Raw genomic sequence first — 19,240 nt, 5'->3', positions numbered from 1 at the left:
CTGATATTACTCCAAACTTAAAAAAAATTGACAAAGACGCAGGTTTTGTGGACATCTAACACAACAATTAAAATGATGATGAAGTTTGAACATTAATAGAATCACATATGTAATGAATCAAACTTAACATTGTCTCTTATTTCCATGTGTTAGAAGCATCAAAACGCTTTCATATTTTGTAAAAGTGAATGCCTTTGATGGAAGTCAACTCCATATATATATTAAGAAATTAAAAATTGCTCTTTCACTGTTTTTGATTTATAAATGCACATAAATATGAAAGATTTGTTACGGTGCAGAATTTCTTAGATTAAGTCTACTCAGACTTAAAAAAAACATAAAACAAAATTCAAACTTACAATTTGGTATATTTTAAATATTTAAAACACCACAATTACCTTATATATAAAAAAAAATAATTCCTGTACTATAACTGTACAGTGTAAATCACAACAATTAAAAATGGTCGACACCAGTATTTTTTACATATAAAAAACAACACCAATCAATTTAATAAAATCGATATATATTCATCGCATTATTATTAAAAATCATTTTATTTGGCTAAATTAAAATTCGCATTAAAAATTATAAATCGAATTATATCAATAGATATATATACTAAATTCTATTATAAACAATTATTATTATTTCGTAATAATTTCTTTTATACACAATTATATATTTATAATTTGTTTAAAATCATAAAAAATGTAAGCCGCCGACATCGGTCCCGGGAAATAGTGATTTTTTTTTGCATTCAATCCGACATGGATGTATATACAGGATGTTATTGGTAGCATATTTTTATATAACATAAAATAATTTTCGACTAAATCAAATTTATAAAAATACGTAATGATTTTGTTTCAGTTTTTTTTAATCAAATATTTATTACCAGTTTCCAAAAGGCTGATCAAAGCAATTGTTAATAGTCAAATGTTAAACTCTTGTTAACCCTGTCTAGGGTTTCACCAAAGTTCAAAACATTACTATTCGCAGTTTAATCTATGAATAAATATTTCAGTTTAATTTTAACTTTAAAAATATGTGTGGTTTTAATCTATTGTTTTTAACTTTGGCCCAAAACTAATGTCAACATCGACAGAAAATCTTTTATATCTATAGATAAAAATAAGCTATGATTAAAAAGAATATTTAAATTTATTTTGATTGTTAAATTTAATTAAAAGTGTGTTTAATGTAACAATTTACTATGTTAAAGTGACAATAAATATAATTTTTATAAGAATAATTGTGTGGGAATTGAATTTTCAACAATCACTCAGCCTAGTTCGGTGTATAGATAATCAAAGGTTTGACAAATCGTTAATCAGTGAAAAACACTTAATTAAACTCGATTTTTCCATTAATCGTCGGTTAATTGTCGATCTGTTGGAAGTTATTGTGTTACAGTAACCCGTTAATCAATTTTAACAAGAGATTAATCAATTTGTCTTGTATGTCTCCCACTTGGTGGACCGTTGAAGAGTCGCTGAGTGTTGGAGAGCTTGAAGAATTGCTCGTTTGAAGTGGGAGTGGGCGAGTCACATTGATTAACCCGTTAATCAGAGATTAACAAGAGATTAATCAATTTGTCTTGTATGTCTCCCACTATGCGGACCGTCGAAGAGTCGCTGAGTGTTGGGGAGCTTGAGGAATTGCTCGTCTGGAGTGGGAGTGGGCGGGACACATTGATAACCCGTTAATCAGTGATTAACAAGAGATTAATCCTTGATTTAATTATTCAGCGCTTTGGAAACTGGGCATTAGGGGGTTAATTTTTCTTTATGGTTTTGTATAAATATAATCATCCTGTATGTCCATGCCAGATATTATGTTTGCTCAGTTGCGGTGTGGGCGCAGCGCTTTGTAATCGTAAGCGCAGCCGTGGACTTCTGCGTATCGGTGCGGCGCGCAGTAAGCACCTCCGCAGCGGCAGCGGTGCTCCGTGGCGGCGCTCAGGCGCCTCCTGCAGAAGCCGCAGCGGAGGCGCCGGGGCTCCTTACCTTGCTCGGGTGGAGGCTGCTTGTCGGGGCTGGGCGGCTTGGTGTCTGTACTGGGCTTGTCGCATCCCGGCCGTCGCTCGGGGCGGGGTGGCGGTCGTGCCAGTTCCAGACGTTCGTCACTGAGATGTAAATGCTCGCGGTTACGGTGCCGGCTAAGAGCTGGGAGTATCCTGTAGAAATTTAATCTTTCTTTAATAAAGCTAATGTGGTATTTTGGTGCAACCATAGAAATTGGATTATGTCTGTGGACATTTAAGGCTTCTCCTTTTCAGTCGATATACGCCCACTGAAAAGCTTAGGCCTCGATCCGATCTTACCATTTACCGACTTCCCGTGACCTAAACTATGTCGTTGGGTGAATAAAGATAGAGATTGTGAAGGACAGAAGAAAATTGTATGAAAAGGCACTTTACTCTAATCATAATGTGAAAGAACACGCGAGAAGCTCCCAAAAAAGGCTTAAAAAACTATGTCCTCTGTCCAACTAGTGGGGGGGGGGGCTACCCATGCCGGGTTTATCTATCTGCCTCAAACGGCCAACGGCTGTCCCACTTTTTTAAATAAGTCCCCTTCTAAGGGGACCCCTTGTACCCTCTTATCTATTGTGGGACAGGGACTTTGTTTTTATTTAATATATTTTCGCGCTCTTCTATTGTACCTCCTATGATCTTCCACTTCTTTATTTTTTTTCTTTCTGCAATTCTTCTTTCTTTCCCTTTCATATCCATTTTTCTTTTTATTCATTATCATTCTTTCTTAGCCATAGAGTCCTCGCTAACCATACTGTATAATCGGTATTCGGAATCGCCCCGGAGTCCTCCTAATGCGAGACAGTGGGGTACCAGGTTGACCACGGTCTGATCCACGTCCGGTTCATGGAAGCACGGCTGGCCCACTGTCACTTTAGACAAGCAGTACTTGAAACTTCTGTAACCTTGATATTTCTGCAGATCCCATTTCTGATTAGATCTCGACGGGAAATTCTGAGCATAGCCCTCATTGTTGTCGTAAACTTTTTGAAGCTTCATCATCTTGATATGATAAAGCACTGTGGATGTTTTGTTTTAGACGTAATTTGATTTTACTATATATAATTAATAGTTGGCTATATTATGTGAAATCATATCCAGCTCTGCAAGGACCTCATATTACTTTTCCAAAAGGATATGAGAAGAAACAGACCTGTTCCTGGTGAGCTGCTCCAGGTCTGAGGTTGATGCGGAGAGTGGTGGCGCTCGAGGGCGCGGCGCTCGCAGTATTCCCGCGCCGCAGCCGGTGGCGGATCCCACACCAGCCCCGCTGCCGCCGCCCGCCAGCTGCGAACTGGATCCGAAGCCCCTGCGCCAGCTTCTTGCTTCGCCTCCAACCAGTGCTCCTGAGAAACAAGTATAAATTCAATCAGCTTTATAAAAATATTGTGACACCAATCTCTTTCAATGAAAAATTTAGAGGCTTTTAAAAGGAGGGGAGAGGTCGAGAGGTGACATTGGTGGATGGGAGTGATCCACTTAAACATTAAGATGACTTTTAAAATACGACAAAGGCTATTTATACAGGGTCAACATTATACAGGATAATGTAATGATAATATTGTAGTAGAAGTCATTAAAATTGATTAGTATATTATCTGTCCCTTTAAATCTGTACTATTCGAATCGATTGGCCTGTCACATTCCTGTAGAAAAATTAAACTAATACTACTCATTACAGAGCGATCACTTTATAAAGAGTGATTAGAAATAGCAGTAAAAGCTTTAGAGGTATTTATTGACAAATGAGAAATACATTTACCTCTTTAAAGTTCATGTGAACAATATAGAAATGATTTTTTTTCATTGATATTAAAAAAAATATGTTTTTAATAATTCATTATTTTCAGAAGGAACTAGTTTGATATACACCAATACCTCGCTTTGCATCATTACGTTTTACGTTTTTTTGCGAAGTTGCTTGCTGCTTAATTAGTACTAATTTTTACTGTGCGTCGTTAAATTTTCGAGGTTGCATTGTTTTGGGTTAGTCTTTAATTTTTTTTTAATTTTCTTTTTTTTTGGAAAAGATGGCAACACTTTAGTTTTTATTTGGCCATGCCATCAAATTTCGGAGATTCCCTTTCTAACTAAAAATCAACGCAATTTGAATACAGTTTTATTTTCACTTTGTTTTGCTAATTTTAGAGATTAGTTTCAATTACGTAGTGTGTTGTAAGGTAGTGTGTTGTACTTTTTTTAAAAGAGAATAATAAATTTATATAAATTTTTACGTGTTGTTCCTAGTTACAAAAAAGGTAAATAATTTATTTATTGGCAGAGTTATATTATTTTTGTTTTTTAAATGTTCAATTTTCTTTATAAAAAGTAGTATTTTCGTGACCCTGGAACCTATCTTCGATCTTTACATGGTTTGCTATAGAAAATCTTAATTCACTTTGCGACGTTTCAATTTGCATCATGTTTTTTTGGAACGTAACCATGACGCAAAGTGAGATATTGGTGTACATGGTATTAATAGGCATAATCCTCCCTCAAAGTTCGCCTTTGGTCTTGCGCTGCTCGCATCCTGTGACTTCCCACGATTCCATATAGTGGGTCAACACAGTGGGGAACTTACCCACGTCTCGTCTACTGGCTAGAGAACCTTTCTAAACCCAAAGAACGTCTGCTGCACAAGCGATGTGGCCCACACTGCCACTTGAGATAAGTAATACTTCGTACCATGTCAACGACCTTTGTTCTTATACGAATCCTATATTTGATACTATGATGCTTATCTCTCTCCATTTGCTAAGGCCCATCATAGAGCTAGTAGAACATTCTTCTTTGACACATACCATACTTAGCAGCGGGTATAGGAGCCAGATTGTTGGCGTGGTACTGAGGATCCTCACGCACTCTGCACTCCTCTGCGCTGCCGTCTATACACTCTTCCAATATGGCCGCCTTCTCCTCGTCTCTCTGTCCACCCTTGACCAGTACTGAGCCCGCCAGCGTCTCCGGGAGCTTAAACCTGAAACATTCTTACATATAACGAAACGCAAAATCATTCTGTCTGTCGAATTATGTTAGTTGGTATTTGACATAGATTTTATTAAAGCATTGGAACCTAAAATATATTTCGTAATAACCGAATGCTATCTCGGGTTGATCCATCGGGACAATGGGAAACTAAAAAAGAAATTGCTTGAAATATTTAGGTTGGCATGTTTTATTTGCTATGCAATTTAAGAATCCTTTATGAATTCAAATTTTATTCAAATAGGCATTTATACCCACTTTTAAATCATCAACTCCATACATTTTTTTTCCTATGTTAATGTCTATACATAAACATTTCCTTTTTTAAGTTATTATCACTAGATATATTTTTTTTCCTCCTTTATTATTCACAAATAAAATATATTTATTTGTTCTTTCTTGTTATTGTTTATACCTAATTTTTTTTCCTGCATTATAATATTTACTTACACTTTTTGTTTTCTATCTTATTATCCATACATATGTTTTTGAATTTTTTTTTAAAGACAGACTTTTTATTTTTATGCCAAAATTGTATATCATGTTTTATTTATATGTATTATATATATATATATATATATATATAATATTCCTTTATATATTTTGTATTTGTAACTGGTGGATCTAATTAAATATGTTGATAATATATATATATATATATATATATATATATATATATTTGTCATAATAATAGCTAGGGAAAATGCCAATAGGCATTTGGGATGTAGTTTTGATGCAGAATTTTAAAAAACTTATGGACCTATCCTACTAATAAACTAATGGACTAATGAAGTTACATAAAACTTAACCAGTGATAGAAAATTCTGGAGAAAAATTATAATGAATACTGTCATGATTGATCACAACCCTGTGTCATGAAGACATGAAGAAGAATTGTCTTAGAACCATAGTTAAACATACTGGAAGAGCTAATTTTCTACCAATCTAGTAGAATATCCAATGTATGGACTGATGAACAGATTTCGGAAGTTCTTCAACGTACTTCAGTCACCTGGATGAAAGCCTAAATGCCTTTAATTTATATGTACAATAGAGAAATTAAAAAAATTAAACTATTGCTCGGGTTCTGCAACAACCTTTTTCATAAGAAAAAAAAAACTAAGTTATTCTTCAAAGAGATTATAAAAGTGGTATAACTATGGAATTCTGAAGGTAAAGAGATAGCTATTATCAACATAGGTAGAAGGTAGAACTTTGTACCCACCTCTCGTTGTCAATGGAATCCTGAAGGGATTGGTTGGAGTCAGCACGTGTGCCAATAGGTGGCAGCAGCGTGTAGCGGTCCGCAAACGCATAGTCGTAGTCGTAGCGGGTGTAGTGCACGTCGCACAGCGGACCGAAGCCCTCGTCGGGCTCCCCGAACGGCGCGTACGTGCGCCCGGAGAACGCCTCACCGGGAGGCTCATCTAACAAGCTAGGGACGGATAGGGTTTCTTCGCTTCTAGTCTTTTGTATCTCTGCTTTGTCACCTGTTCAAATATATTAACATTATAATGGATATGAAACATATTGTTAACAAAAACATTATTTCTGCCAAAGATGACTTCATCGAGTTAGATTTTTTTGATTCCGACTGTCACTGATGCTCAAATGGAATTTGATTTCATGAGTTCGAGGAGTTAGACGTTGTTTATGCGCTTAGTACACCTTTAAAATTATATGATTTTGTTACTAAGCACGAGTTACAGAACAAACAAACAAACACACAAAAGAGCCTTGAAGTTATTTACATATTTTTGTGTACAGTTCTCGGAAATTTTAACCGAGTACTATCTCGAACTTACTAGAACCTTATCCGCAGTATAAATAGATGTACTTCCCATGTACAGTTCAGTGTTGTTTTTCAAGTTATAAGATTAAGATCTACGATCAGTGATACAAAGTGACATTTGTCAAGTTATTTGGACAGTGATTTCTTAAGCGATTTAGAAGTCGTTTTTGGTATAAGCGAAAGTATACATTGTGTTAAAGCAGGGTGACCATCTGATTTGTGAATAAAGGACACCTTGTGACGCAGTGCTGTTTTATTCCGAGTCAAAACCCAGAGTATGTAAAAATATATTTAAATTATATTATTTTATGTAATTAAAAAAAAATATCAATGAGTTAATTTTGCTGTCAATTAGAATTCATGACATTAATGATGGAGGGGATTATATTTATATTAATAAATATATCATGCAAATGTATTGAGGGTTCCTATCTTGCAAGACATCTGTCGGGTGATATGAGAATGAATATATTTAATGACCCCTAACCTCTCCTGCATATGGACAGATATAGTATGAAGCAGAGTGATTCAGGAGTAAGTGGAATAAACACCTGATCGCAAAGGATTCCTTCGCCGGTGTATGGATAGCGACTCCATCCTCCTGCGCAGGTCCAGCATCTTGCCCATTGTAACTGCGTTCTCCTGCAGCGATCCGGTCAAGGCTTCATCTGCTTCGTGCTCCAGCAAGTGTGAGAGAGACGAGGAATCTGCATATGTAAATTCATTATAAATTGTAAATTAATACTAAAATTCTTTAAACACAAAAATACTTTACCAGCTGCCCTGGAAGATTTCATACTATATGATATAGGTCTAAGTTTCCACTCTCGTGTAATATCTATAATCTAATATATAAAATTCTCGTGTCACGGTGTGCGTGATTGAACTCCTCCGAAACGGCTTGACCGATTTTCGTGAATCTTAGCGCATATATCGGTCAGGGAGGAGAATTGGAAAACATCTATTCTTCATCCCTATTAAGGGCGGTCTACCCCTAATTTTTATTTATTTTTTAAATAATTTTTCTGGATACAGCATATAAAAATACATACAACCCTAAATTTTCACTCCTCTACGATCAACCCTTATTTTTCTTTGTTAATTAAAAATTTTTTTTTTTTGCAAAACTTTTGCGGGATCAGCTAGTTATCTATGTAACATAATTTAGAGAGCAAGTATCATTTCAGCAAGCTCTTAAACTTGGCTCCAGTCCAGGTTAACACCAACCGTTTATGAATTGGCGAATGGAATTGGAGGTATGTGGCAGCTGAGACGGCTTCGACAACGTGGAAGTTCTTTCCGGATATTGAGATGGCCTACTATGTACACACAGTGGAGTTGGACAAGTGTCTGATCCAAATGTTCACGGGACACGGGGTATTCTCAGAACACCTGTATAGGTTTAAACTCAAAGGGTATCCTTCATGCATCTGTGACCCAGCGGTAGACCAGACCGTGGTGCACTTGTTGTTGCATCACTTGCTGTCACGTATATGGAGGGCTTAGTGGCTTGCGTAGTGGAAATGAGTAAGATTTGCAACATACAGCAATGCGGCAACATCGCTTTTGGAGGAGGAGGGGAGCTGCTACACTTTCTTGCGGTTTTGTTGCAGGGTGGTGGGTAACGTTAGACAAAACAAAACCGTGAAACTGGAAGTATGGCGAGGGATGGGAGGCGATACGTAAATGTAAAGTGGGTGAATGCTGTATGTCGTATGTATGCTGAATGATGGAAAATATGAAGGATGAAAGTGGGAATAAAGAGAGAAATTGTGAAGAAGAGTGTATATCCCTATCCCGAAAACAAGATGGGGGAAAGTGAATTAAAATAAAAATAAAAAAACCATGTATGGAAATCTTCCATATTTATGTAAATCGCTCAACTAGAAATCGACACAGCCAATGAGAGCGCAAGGCATCAACCCATCTCTTTCGTTCATATAGCGCACCCGCTCATACCCCGGGAGTAACACATGTATGTGGGGGATCCCACAAATTCTGCTCACACTTGGCATGGTCCAGCGGCGAGTAGGTGCCATCTCGGTTCTCCCTCACGCGCAGCATGTTGACTCTCTCGCCCTCGTGGAACAGCAGCACCGTCACCTTGCAGCCGCTTCCGCTACTCTCACCGCTCCACTCCAATTCCTCCCTGCAACAGTGTTACGCTACACATGACATCCTGACTCCCGGTCCACAGCTGGATATAGGCCTGCATCCAACGTCTTCCAAAGACCGTAACAACATCATCTGTCCACTTTGTTGGTGGACTCTAGAACCCTAAGATCCCTGCAACTATATGTTCTAAGTTAATAAATGGAGGAGGGAAATATGAACTTCTACATATTGTAAATACATCATATCCTAACAATATGATTTTTTTTGGAAAGTAAAGAAAAACTAGCAAAAAAACGTTTATTTTTATTTATTTAATGCTACCCTGCTTTTTCAGGGACCTCTCATTCAGCCGTACACGTGGAAAAGGGACTTGGGATCACAGAAGTTTAATAATTTTTTTAAGGTAAAATTTTTAATTTATTTTCTCGTTTCATTTTTACAATTTTTTTTCTATTCTCTTTTTTTCCTGCTTCACAAATTCAAACACTCCTTACATATATCACCATCATTCCTAAGGTAATCACATCTTTTAATTTTAATAATCACAATACATTATGTCACAACCTCAGTTACTATTTACTTATGTCTCTCTTTTACTTTTTATTTGTAAACAACTTATCTACTTATATATTATATATTTTTTGTACCTGTCTGGGGGCGGTCGCTCGGGGGGCGGAGGCCTACGAGTTGTGACGGGGCCGCCGCGGAGGGCCAGCACTAGCCGGAGCCTGGCGCCAGCAGCGACGCCGTGCTCCCGTAACGATGCCCCATCAGCGAGCTCGCGAAGGTTGTACACCAGATGCTGCTGGGACACTGGGATGCCTGCAATGATATATCATATGACCATCAAAACACATTTGACTCAAGAAAGGATAGAGGAAAGTAACATCACCTCACTAGTTAGCCAAGAGGGAGAACGGCAGATCTTTCTGGAGTACTGCAGGAGGATAATTGGTAGAGTAATAAAAAAGAGTAAGACGTATGTCAATAAAAGAGAGATTAATAACTGTAAAAAATCTAAATAAATATTGTGATACAGAGTTTATTCATATAAATGTGATGTATGAGAGGTATCAAAATATGTAAGGAATGAACGAGAATGAGAAAGACAACAGAAGAATGAATGAAAGATCCTAAGGACAGGAGTAGCAATAACAAAAAAATAATGAAGAATTTTTTTATAAATTATGTCCCTGCTTACTAATGGCAGGGGGGCATGAGAGTCCCCAAAAATGAGGGTCATGTAAAAAAACATTTGATTGTTATGATTAATTTTCTAATAAATTTCATAATAAAAACACCTGTGTTACTCCAAGCATTATACTGACAATACCTACAAAAATATATAAATATGTGTATATGAAACTTTGTTTCTATCCTATTGTAATAAGTGACATTGCGAGTCTTTATTTAAACCTACCAACAAGACAAACAATTGTCTACCATCAACAAAGAATTTTTAACAATAAATTGGTTATAAAATGTAAGTAAATTCCACATTAATTAATTTTTTAAAAACCTACATTGACATACAAGACACTACTAAGAAATATTTATACATGTTTGCGGGTGTATCTGTCTTTCTCTCTCTCTCTCTCTATTTGTATGTATGTATGTCTGTGTTCTGTCTGTCTCCATTCCATGTGTGTGTACACTTGATCTTAAATGAATAATAATCATTGGCATCATGATTTCAATGGAAAATGTCTATTATAGCTGGACAAAGGCCTTCCACATAGTTTTTACAATGGCTTTATACATATAAAGAAATTTATAAACACATGTATATGTATATATATTGCTTTAGTAGCTTTAGTAACATGTCTGTACTTGTGTGACATACATGAAACATTTACAGTGTAGGGATTTCCTTCTCAAGTGTAAACTGATCTTTGTGAAATGATTCTTTTTTTAATATAACCTCTTTGACAATAAAATATATCAATATACCTATGTCAATAAGAATAATTCAATTATTTAAATTCCAATTCACCAAATGCAAAAACTAGTAAGAAACAATTATAAGAAATACATTTCGGCGATTGTTCAATGTTCGAGCCATTTCTTATCTAACAAGGTCATTTGTTTTTTACCAGAGCCTTCGTGCAGACTGTCATGGTAGATTAGAGTGCTATATTTCCATCAAATGCTTATTATATGCTATTCAATTACAAATAATAGGTGGTGCAAAAGTAATGTCATAATTTGTGCTTTAATTTTTACAAATGGTGCCAAATGTCAACAAAAATCAAAATTTTGTATCTGTTGGCTTGTCCCTTGACGGAACTTAAACAGGCAGGTTGCTGATGTTATAAACAGTAACTAGGCCAACTTTTAGTTTAGAAAAATTTTTAAACAAAAAAGAATCTTTTTTGTTTAGAAAAATTTTTAAACAAAAAAGAATCTTTTTTGTTAAATTCCATGGAAACAAAGTCGCGGACAAAGCCAGTATGTCATAAGAATACCAGAAGAGCCCAATTTGACGGAAACTAGAATCAAATTGAACTATCCCTATAATGGCAATCTTTAATCTTAAAGCTTTTGATAAGAACCCACAAGAAACTAAGAAGGTTTTTTTAATTAAACTATCAACAATCACAATAGGAAGTTAGCAACAATTAGTCAAGGACATAGAAGCAGGTGTCGCAAGAGTCAGTCACGGTGAATCATGACGCTGGAGCGAGGCCAAGAGAAAACACGGGCAATCCCACTCGCACATAAAAATAAATAAAACATCACAACAAACTCATACATTAGAGGTCATGAGCCAAAAAGAAAATGTCTTGCTACAATCTTTAAACAATCATTGGATTTGTTATCAAAGAACTTTTTACTTTTTACTTTAAAATAAAAAAAAAATTGTGTAGAATCTTCTGAACCAGTAATTTTTAAGCTTTTATATGCCATGCTCCACATTAGCCTTACTAAAATTCTTACAGCCCCCTACGTATTATGCAATAAGTGAAAGGGTTAAACTTATGTAGAGTTCACTTTCGCCTTTTACAATCAAATTGCCTCCCTGTGAGACATGGGCCTTGTGTTAGAAAAAACTGCTTTAGATAACACTATTTTAACACTTCAATTGTAGCACTTGTAAAAGTTACATATATGTGTTGGATCTATGAGAACCAATAGCATACCAAGCATCTAAGATAAATCACAGCTAATAAAGGCCCACTCCAAAACGTGGTCCTCCCCCAAAGATGAACAATGACCGATCTTGTGCAGCCAGCATCCAGCTACTTCACATGACGTTGATGATGTCCTCAGTCCTCCTAGCAGGTGGCCTATCAATTACACTCTAATTTAACCTAAAATGCTTCAAAAAAGAAAGCGATTTTATTAATCTCAATATTTCATTTAAAGACAATTATATTATCAGGTACTCATGCACTTAATAATAATAAAGCATTTTATTTCATGTTGTGTTAATAATATATTGACACCTTTACTTAAGAATAATCATTAGTAAGTGATATGTTTTTTATTGCAGGCTATGGGCCCCTCTATGGGTTAAAGACTCTTCCAACTTTTTCCCCACATCTCTTTCTCTGGCTTGGGTCAATTAGTATTTTCCTCCCATATCTATTATGTCATCAGCCCACTCCCTGCTGATTTATTGTCTGTGTAGACCACACAGTTGTCAGATTGACAAGACCTATGTCTGGCCTATTTCTATATTAATTTTGAGGCATATCTACGCTACATATGCATCAGCAGATATTTTAGTTTATTATCTAATTACATCACTTTTTTTGGACTTCGCTCCTTACCCCTGCACTTCACCCTCCACTTACTTATCCCAAATTAATTGGAATTACAATATTTCTTAAGCAATTTATAGAAACAACTACTAACCATCAGTCTTTGTGTGTATTTTATTGTATATCTTTGGGCTAACTCACTGTTTGTTAAATGTAACCAAATCTTTAGAAAACTATTCTTATAAGTTTCTTAGACTAGTAACATTTCACATTGGATGGTATCTTAGAGATTCTAGGGACACATGAACACTTGCTCCAAAGTTCAGCATTACATTAACTGCAGTGGCAGTGCATGTCAAGAGGATATATGAGACAAGGACCTCCACCACAAGGTGAACCTGGGAGATCCAATGCTAGCAGCATGGAACATTAAGGATAATTGTGACCATAAAATAAAGTCTTAAGAAAGACATTGATATTTTAATAAATTTCTTAGTACTTTATGAATCATGTTTGTAATTGAGATAATGTTTACATACCCTCATTTGTAAGAATTGTATTGTATATTTCATATTCAGCTGCATACATTGTTTAGTTTATTTATTTTTTTCATTTCAAATTTTTTCTAAAATAAATCTAGCCCAACTTACTCCTTTTTACATCAGCTACCTACCAGTATAATTCTCATGAAAATCTGTCCAGCCATTTCAGATATTAGCCACAACAAATAATACATGTACCAAATATAAATTCATATAGATGCAATAAATAGTTCTTTTAATATTACAAACAGACATTCCAACTTTATTTATCTGTATAGATGTAGATATTATCTGTACAGCTGTCTAAACATTGTTTATAATAAGACCAAGTAATTACATTAATTGATCAAAACATTTGTTCAGGCATACATATATGTATTTATTATCTGCATTGATCTATAGATAAGAGCTATAATAATTATTTGGTACATATCTTTTTTTATATCAATTATTCATGGTCAAAAAAAAATCATTCTCATACTTTATTACATCTATGGAATATTATTAAATACACAAAATTACAAAAAAAAAAACTTTATAAATGAACATATTTGGGGAACCAGAAAGTAATGTTGTTTCTGTCAACGTATTTTACAACAAAACCCTGTTTGATTTTTACCATTCCGGCATTGAATTTTTTCTATTATATAGATGGCAAAAGGTTGTTGATAACAAAGAATAATATGTTGTTTATTAGAAATAAAAACTTGTTAAAAATGGAGTCATGTGAGTTTAACTTAAGAAAGTGACATTACTTTCCATCCACCCTAATATTTCCAGTTTTTCTTTGATTTAAATTATGTAATGTTTTTAAGTTAACCTTAGTTTGAGTAATATTGCACACTATATGGTTTTAATTTTTGTGCCATATGACAGAAATTGACTATGTATTATTTTCAGTATCATTTTGTATATACATTTGTTACAATTATAAATATTGTCTGTCTGAATTATCATATAATATCAGTCATCTGTGCTGGGCATACCTGGAAGAGGACAAAACTGCTTTTCATGTACTACCTTAGGGTATGGAAATAACACTCCACAATGCCACTTATCTCAGATCACTGAAGTGTCTCGAAACCACTAGCAACATCAAGAGTCTGCGAGGATTTGTTGAGGAGTTGTGTTGGCTTGAGTAAGGCTGATCCTGATGCAAAACATATGCTTTGCTTCATGGTTGCAGAAGACACCAATTCTACTTTGACTTACTGATAAATTTAATAGATAATCCTATGTAGAAAAAAACAGAAAGTATTTTTTTTCTTGTTTATTTTATATGACAGGCATAATAGACCATGAAATGGTTTCTGTAACATTGTGTATATTATATATATGACTGTAAAATGTGTTATATATATGTGTATGACAAATTACATACATGTATTACAATCACTGCATATCTAAGAGAGCTAGATAAGATGCCTGTTTAAACTATTTATGATTGTTGAGAAATGTAAGTAAATTTGTTTAGGAATTTTTATAATGATATCTATTGAAATGGATTTATCAATAACTAATGTTTTTATAGACTAAGAATGACATGATTTTTATACTTTCCAATCTGATTAAATTAGTGTAATAATTTATACATATAGCAAATTATTATTAGTATGTACACCATTGTAAGACAGAAAGTAAATAATAAAATTCATGAATAAATGAATATTTTAAAATACGGTTGAAATGTTTTAAGAAAACAATTATTTTTATCGTAAATATCGATGTGTGGAATGTATAGTTGTCAAGAAGTTTCCATGCTAACAACAAGTTTGACATCTTGTAGGACAGATTTGTTACATGTATGAGTCATAGAGATTTATCAGTAATTAAATATTTAAATTTGATTGCTACAAACGATGTGTGACAGTGGCCATTGGCTACCCGATTGTTGTATTAATGACACATTATGAGATTGTGAGAAAGAAGTTGTATAACATATTGCGTCTGTACTCACCTTCGACTCGAAATATCTTCGACTTTATTGCAAATATTGTGTCGGATGGCGAAACGGTCATTTCGAAGGCCGTTCCCGTGAGGGTTTCGACCAGCACCTCCATAGTTGGCTGACCGGGGCCGTCTTCCTGAAAACCCTTTGACCTACTGGACAGTCTCTCAGGGTATCCATGTTGTGACATTTCACACGCGGGTCACACGACAACTATCTACGCAGCATTGCAAATACAAAAACGTATACAGCTTAAATTTTGATAAAATATATAGGCACTGTTCTGGGACAATCACTTGATGGGGTGAACATGTGTTTGTGTGTCGTTAGTTACCGACACCGAGCGTCGCCGGCGCAACGCAAAAGGAATTTAAAAAGCTCTTTTACTAATTAATAATATTTTAATAACAAAAATAGTATTACACAAACAAGCATTGAACTGAATGCAAGAAATATTCGACCACAGAGCAGGAAAACAAATTATAACATGATCAAAAAAAGTTTGTATAACAGATAAACAAGAAAATTATAACATTAGAGATAATGAATGATAGACATAGATCAACCAATAAGAATTTGGTTTTAAAAGATCTATTTCTAAAAAATCGTTTTAAGACAGATATTTAAGTTGAAATATTTTCTTCGTGAAGAAATTAGTTGATTGGTGGTGGTTTATATTTTTAAAAAACTATGTTAAAAATTTTATTTCAACACAATCATGCGAGTACCGTTTGCATTTAATCAAGTTCACACCTCTAAGTAACTTGCTTTCAACCTACTCATTCATAGTCAATTTCTCTAAGTTGTTTCCAGTTACTTGCGAATGTTGCAAAAGAACTCAAAGGCATACACATAATTTTGAGCGTAAGAATGATTTGTTAATCTGGCGTGCTGTCCAATTTGAATAATTTCACTTTTGCCGGTCTGAACACCAGTAAACTAATTATCATTAATGAAGGTTTTTCTGCGATAGAAAGCATAATGGGTTCCTAGATCCTTGCACATCAGTCTTTCGAATAAAAGTATTCTAATAAGTTTTGTCCACTTCCGCGAAAAAAGGAATAATCGTCGTTTATAATTAATTTAAAATTACCATTTAAAATATGATATGTTTATAATTGTATTTTTTTGTATAAATTTGTATTTTTTTAAATGTGCATAGAGCATCTCGTCAACCTTTCTCGGAAATCAGTTATCATTCACTTGCTCATCTACAATTGTCTATGTTCTACCGATCCTTTTCCGTCGGTCTTCGTTTACGGTATCGGAGGTTAGAAAAATGGTGCGTAAAATATTTAAGATAAACTTGTAATAAATGGAATTAAAATCATGAAAATCTAGTAATATGACATACAAAGTGCTTATTAATCATCTTGCTATCTATTCATTAGCATTTATTCGCTTAAAAGAAACGTGTTTGATTCTTGACGGGTGGTGTGAACATGTGGCTTTGATTTAGGATTTTGGTTTCAGACTCGCAAACGCCGCAATGGAGGACGCGCCAAGCATGGCCGTGGTCACGTTAAGGCGGTGCGGTGTACCAACTGCGCGCGTTGCGTGCCGAAAGACAAAGCTATCAAAAAATTCGTGATCAGAAACATAGTGGAGGCGGCTGCAGTCAGGGATATCAACGAAGCCTCAGTCTACACTTGTAAGTTCATTATATCTTAATGTCCCTCTTGAAACTATAATGTATTTATTGACCTTTATTTAACACATGTAGACAATAAAATTCACAATGAAGTAAATTTTAGAAAGCAGTTTGTTTTACACAATTGAAAGTTTTGTTTTAAGAAAAATTTCCTTCATTTTGATAATAATATCTACAACAATAAACTGCATTTATTTTTAATTTTTCTTCAGTTTATAAGTAAAGTTGTGAAGACCTTATATTGTGTTAACAATGTTCACCTAAGTTTTTATTCTAGGCAACGTCTTATAATCCAGTAATATAAGCAAAATTATTAATAATTCTATACTAGTTCGAAAATATTAGTACTATATGTAGAATTTATTTATGTAATGGTGTTTATAACTAAATACCATTATATAAATGTCAAAGCATTTCATCAGGCATATTTATAAAACAATGTTTCAACTATATTATTCATACTAAGCTGTCAGCATTCTGGCAGAGAGTGCATCAAAAGTTTACTCAGCCCATTTCTTCCATAGGTATAATATGTCTTTGCAATGTGACAAATCAAATGCCACATATTAATTGAATGCCCCGCAAGACAAATGAATAGTAAACTGAGATATTACTTAGTATTCCATGAATTCAATATGTTATTACCAGGTCTATTACATTGTCCAAAGGCCAGGTGCAGTTGGTGCTGAAAAGCATGTTTAGGGAGGCCTAACAATGTTTTGGTATTCACCTTCATTGACCAGAATCCTCTCTTCATCTACTCAAATTCCTCCTGCCAATGCTATATCATGCTTCTTTGTAATGTTCATATAGAGGTGTTTAACAATAATTAATGATCGTAGGACCCTGGAAGTGTGTTATTTTGTACTAGTGTAAAAAATATCAAAACAATGTAAAAATAAATAAAATATTGAAAAAATTAAAAAGAAATTATGTAAATTTGTATGGTGTTGTATGAAATGTGGAGAAGAATTTAAGATGATGTATGAAAAAAATGTATAAAAATGCTATAAAACAGTTTTTTTAAACCTTTTATGTGTCGTACCTTAGCTTTTCTAAAATTCTTATGCCACTTTATATCACATATATAGAAAGATTTATTTCTGATCAACAATATGTTCATCTTGGTTACATACATACATATATTTTTTGTAATTTTATGTAATTTCTGTCAACATATTTAACAGAAAAACTGATTGATTTTTACAGCTCCAGTATTGAAAATTTGTATACTAGATGACAAAGCTAAAACAACCAAGATGAACATATTGTTGATCAGAAATAAATCTTTCTATATTTAATGTAATTTAATTATCAAAACAAAAGTGATTTTGAAGCAGTTTACCATAAAGTTCCTATATTGTCTGACTATGAAAGATAATGGTTATGTTTTATCTATTCCTTCTTATGTTGTAATGTTTTTTATTGCTTTCTAAGTATAACTTTTTTATTTCATAAATATATTTAATTGCTGCAAAAAATATTTATGATTTTTTTTGTGATTTTTTAAGCGTTTTCTATTACACATTCTCTATTATCTGCACCACAACAGATTTGTGTGTACTTATATAAAGTGATGAACTATTCTTGTATGTTGCCAGTCTCCTATAGTTCTCAGCCACGTTATGAGCTGGCTTAGAACTAGCTGGCTCAATTTCTCTTGGAGATCTAAACATTTTCCTCATTAAATTGCAGCATAATTAGGTAGATGTTAAATAAGTTAGTTCAAGAGAGAGTTCGTCTTAACCACAAGGAATACAGGAACTGGAAGACTTACATCTGATGATGTCAATTGAGTAACATTGAAAGAGTTTGTCTTGTCTCAGTGGGCTGGTTTTCATAACCAAGCCAGCACTGTGGTTATTTTGTGGTGTTTGACATTTCATTATGTTTTTACTTTGATTATTATAATATTTGCAAGTTAAACTTTTAATGAATATAATTAAAAAATTGCATGTTTCTGTTGAGTATTGTATTGTTTCTCTGACAACCTAGGATGGACTCTGAAGCAAAAAATTTTATTAAATAAAATTAGTGGTGAAAACAGAAATTTTTTACCATATTTTCTTTAAAAACACCCTTAGACATAGTACTGATTTACTGATGTTTTGTTCTCTTTAAAATCACTATGTATGCAAGTAATGCATACTTCAAAAAATTATAAATAATATATCACAAAAATTGTATTTGAGCTGTGAAAACACCCTAGCTAACAAGACTGACTACAAAATGTACAGATATTTATGAAGGATTTCTTTTGTTCACAGCATTCCAACTGCCCAAGTTGTATGCGAAGCTGCACTACTGCGTGTCATGCGCTATCCACAGCAAAGTGGTCCGCAACAGATCCAAGAAGGACAGGCGCATCCGTACACCGCCTAAGAGCACTTTCGCTAGGGATATGGCGCGCCCGCAGAACGTGCAGAGGAAGTGATAAGTTTAAATAATAAAAAACTAAAACCCTA

General features: G+C 34.3%; 2 protein-coding genes across 3 annotated transcripts; one reads left to right on the top strand and one right to left on the bottom strand.

Annotated features, from left to right (window-relative positions):
* Nucleotides 1-1,753: 1,753 nt before the first annotated feature.
* LOC137918757 (AN1-type zinc finger protein 4-like) lies at nt 1,754-15,618 on the bottom strand. 2 transcript variants are annotated; one of them, XM_068761652.1, is made up of 8 exons: nt 15,134-15,618; nt 9,578-9,752; nt 8,822-8,964; nt 7,367-7,522; nt 6,249-6,513; nt 4,840-5,015; nt 3,192-3,384; nt 1,754-2,179 (listed from the first exon to the last, which is right to left on the bottom strand). In XM_068761652.1, exons 1-8 carry the CDS (start codon nt 15,312-15,314, stop codon nt 1,846-1,848), a joined length of 1,623 nt encoding a protein of 540 aa, XP_068617753.1. In that variant the 5' UTR covers nt 15,315-15,618; the 3' UTR covers nt 1,754-1,845. The 2 variants fall into 2 exon arrangements, with proteins under 2 accessions (XP_068617753.1, XP_068617754.1); XM_068761653.1 differs by lacking the exon at nt 15,134-15,618 and adding an exon at nt 12,071-12,241.
* A 703-nt stretch (nt 15,619-16,321) lies between these two features.
* RpS26 (ribosomal protein S26) lies at nt 16,322-19,240 on the top strand. The gene is made up of 3 exons (XM_068761595.1): nt 16,322-16,406; nt 16,598-16,775; nt 19,043-19,240. Exons 1-3 carry the CDS (start codon nt 16,404-16,406, stop codon nt 19,207-19,209), a joined length of 348 nt encoding a protein of 115 aa, XP_068617696.1. The 5' UTR covers nt 16,322-16,403; the 3' UTR covers nt 19,210-19,240.

Source organism: Battus philenor, unplaced genomic scaffold (genome assembly GCF_028537555.1).
Source record: "Battus philenor isolate CCGP_79_NKW_IND1 unplaced genomic scaffold, ilBatPhil1.0.hap1 SCAF_15, whole genome shotgun sequence".
In the NCBI taxonomy this organism is placed as follows: Eukaryota; Metazoa; Arthropoda; class Insecta; order Lepidoptera; family Papilionidae; genus Battus; species Battus philenor.
Note: the sequence above shows the minus strand (reverse complement) of the source record. Positions and strands in the feature narration are given on the sequence as shown.

What these genes read in the sequence shown, in the direction of transcription:
- LOC137918757 (XM_068761652.1), bottom strand. Translation starts at nt 15,314, where the DNA reads ATGTCACAACATGGATACCCTGAGAGACTGTCCAGTAGGTCAAAGGGT. An exon ending in GCCGCTGGACCATGCCAAGT is followed by an intron (nt 7,523 to 8,821) that starts GTGAGCAGAATT and finishes TTACATATGCAG; the next exon opens with ATTCCTCGTCTCTCTCACAC. An exon ending in GATTCCATTGACAACGAGAG is followed by an intron (nt 5,016 to 6,248) that starts GTGGGTACAAAG and finishes AGAATGTTTCAG; the next exon opens with GTTTAAGCTCCCGGAGACGC.
- RpS26 (XM_068761595.1), top strand. An exon ending in CGAAGCCTCAGTCTACACTT is followed by an intron (nt 16,776 to 19,042) that starts GTAAGTTCATTA and finishes TTTTGTTCACAG; the next exon opens with CATTCCAACTGCCCAAGTTG.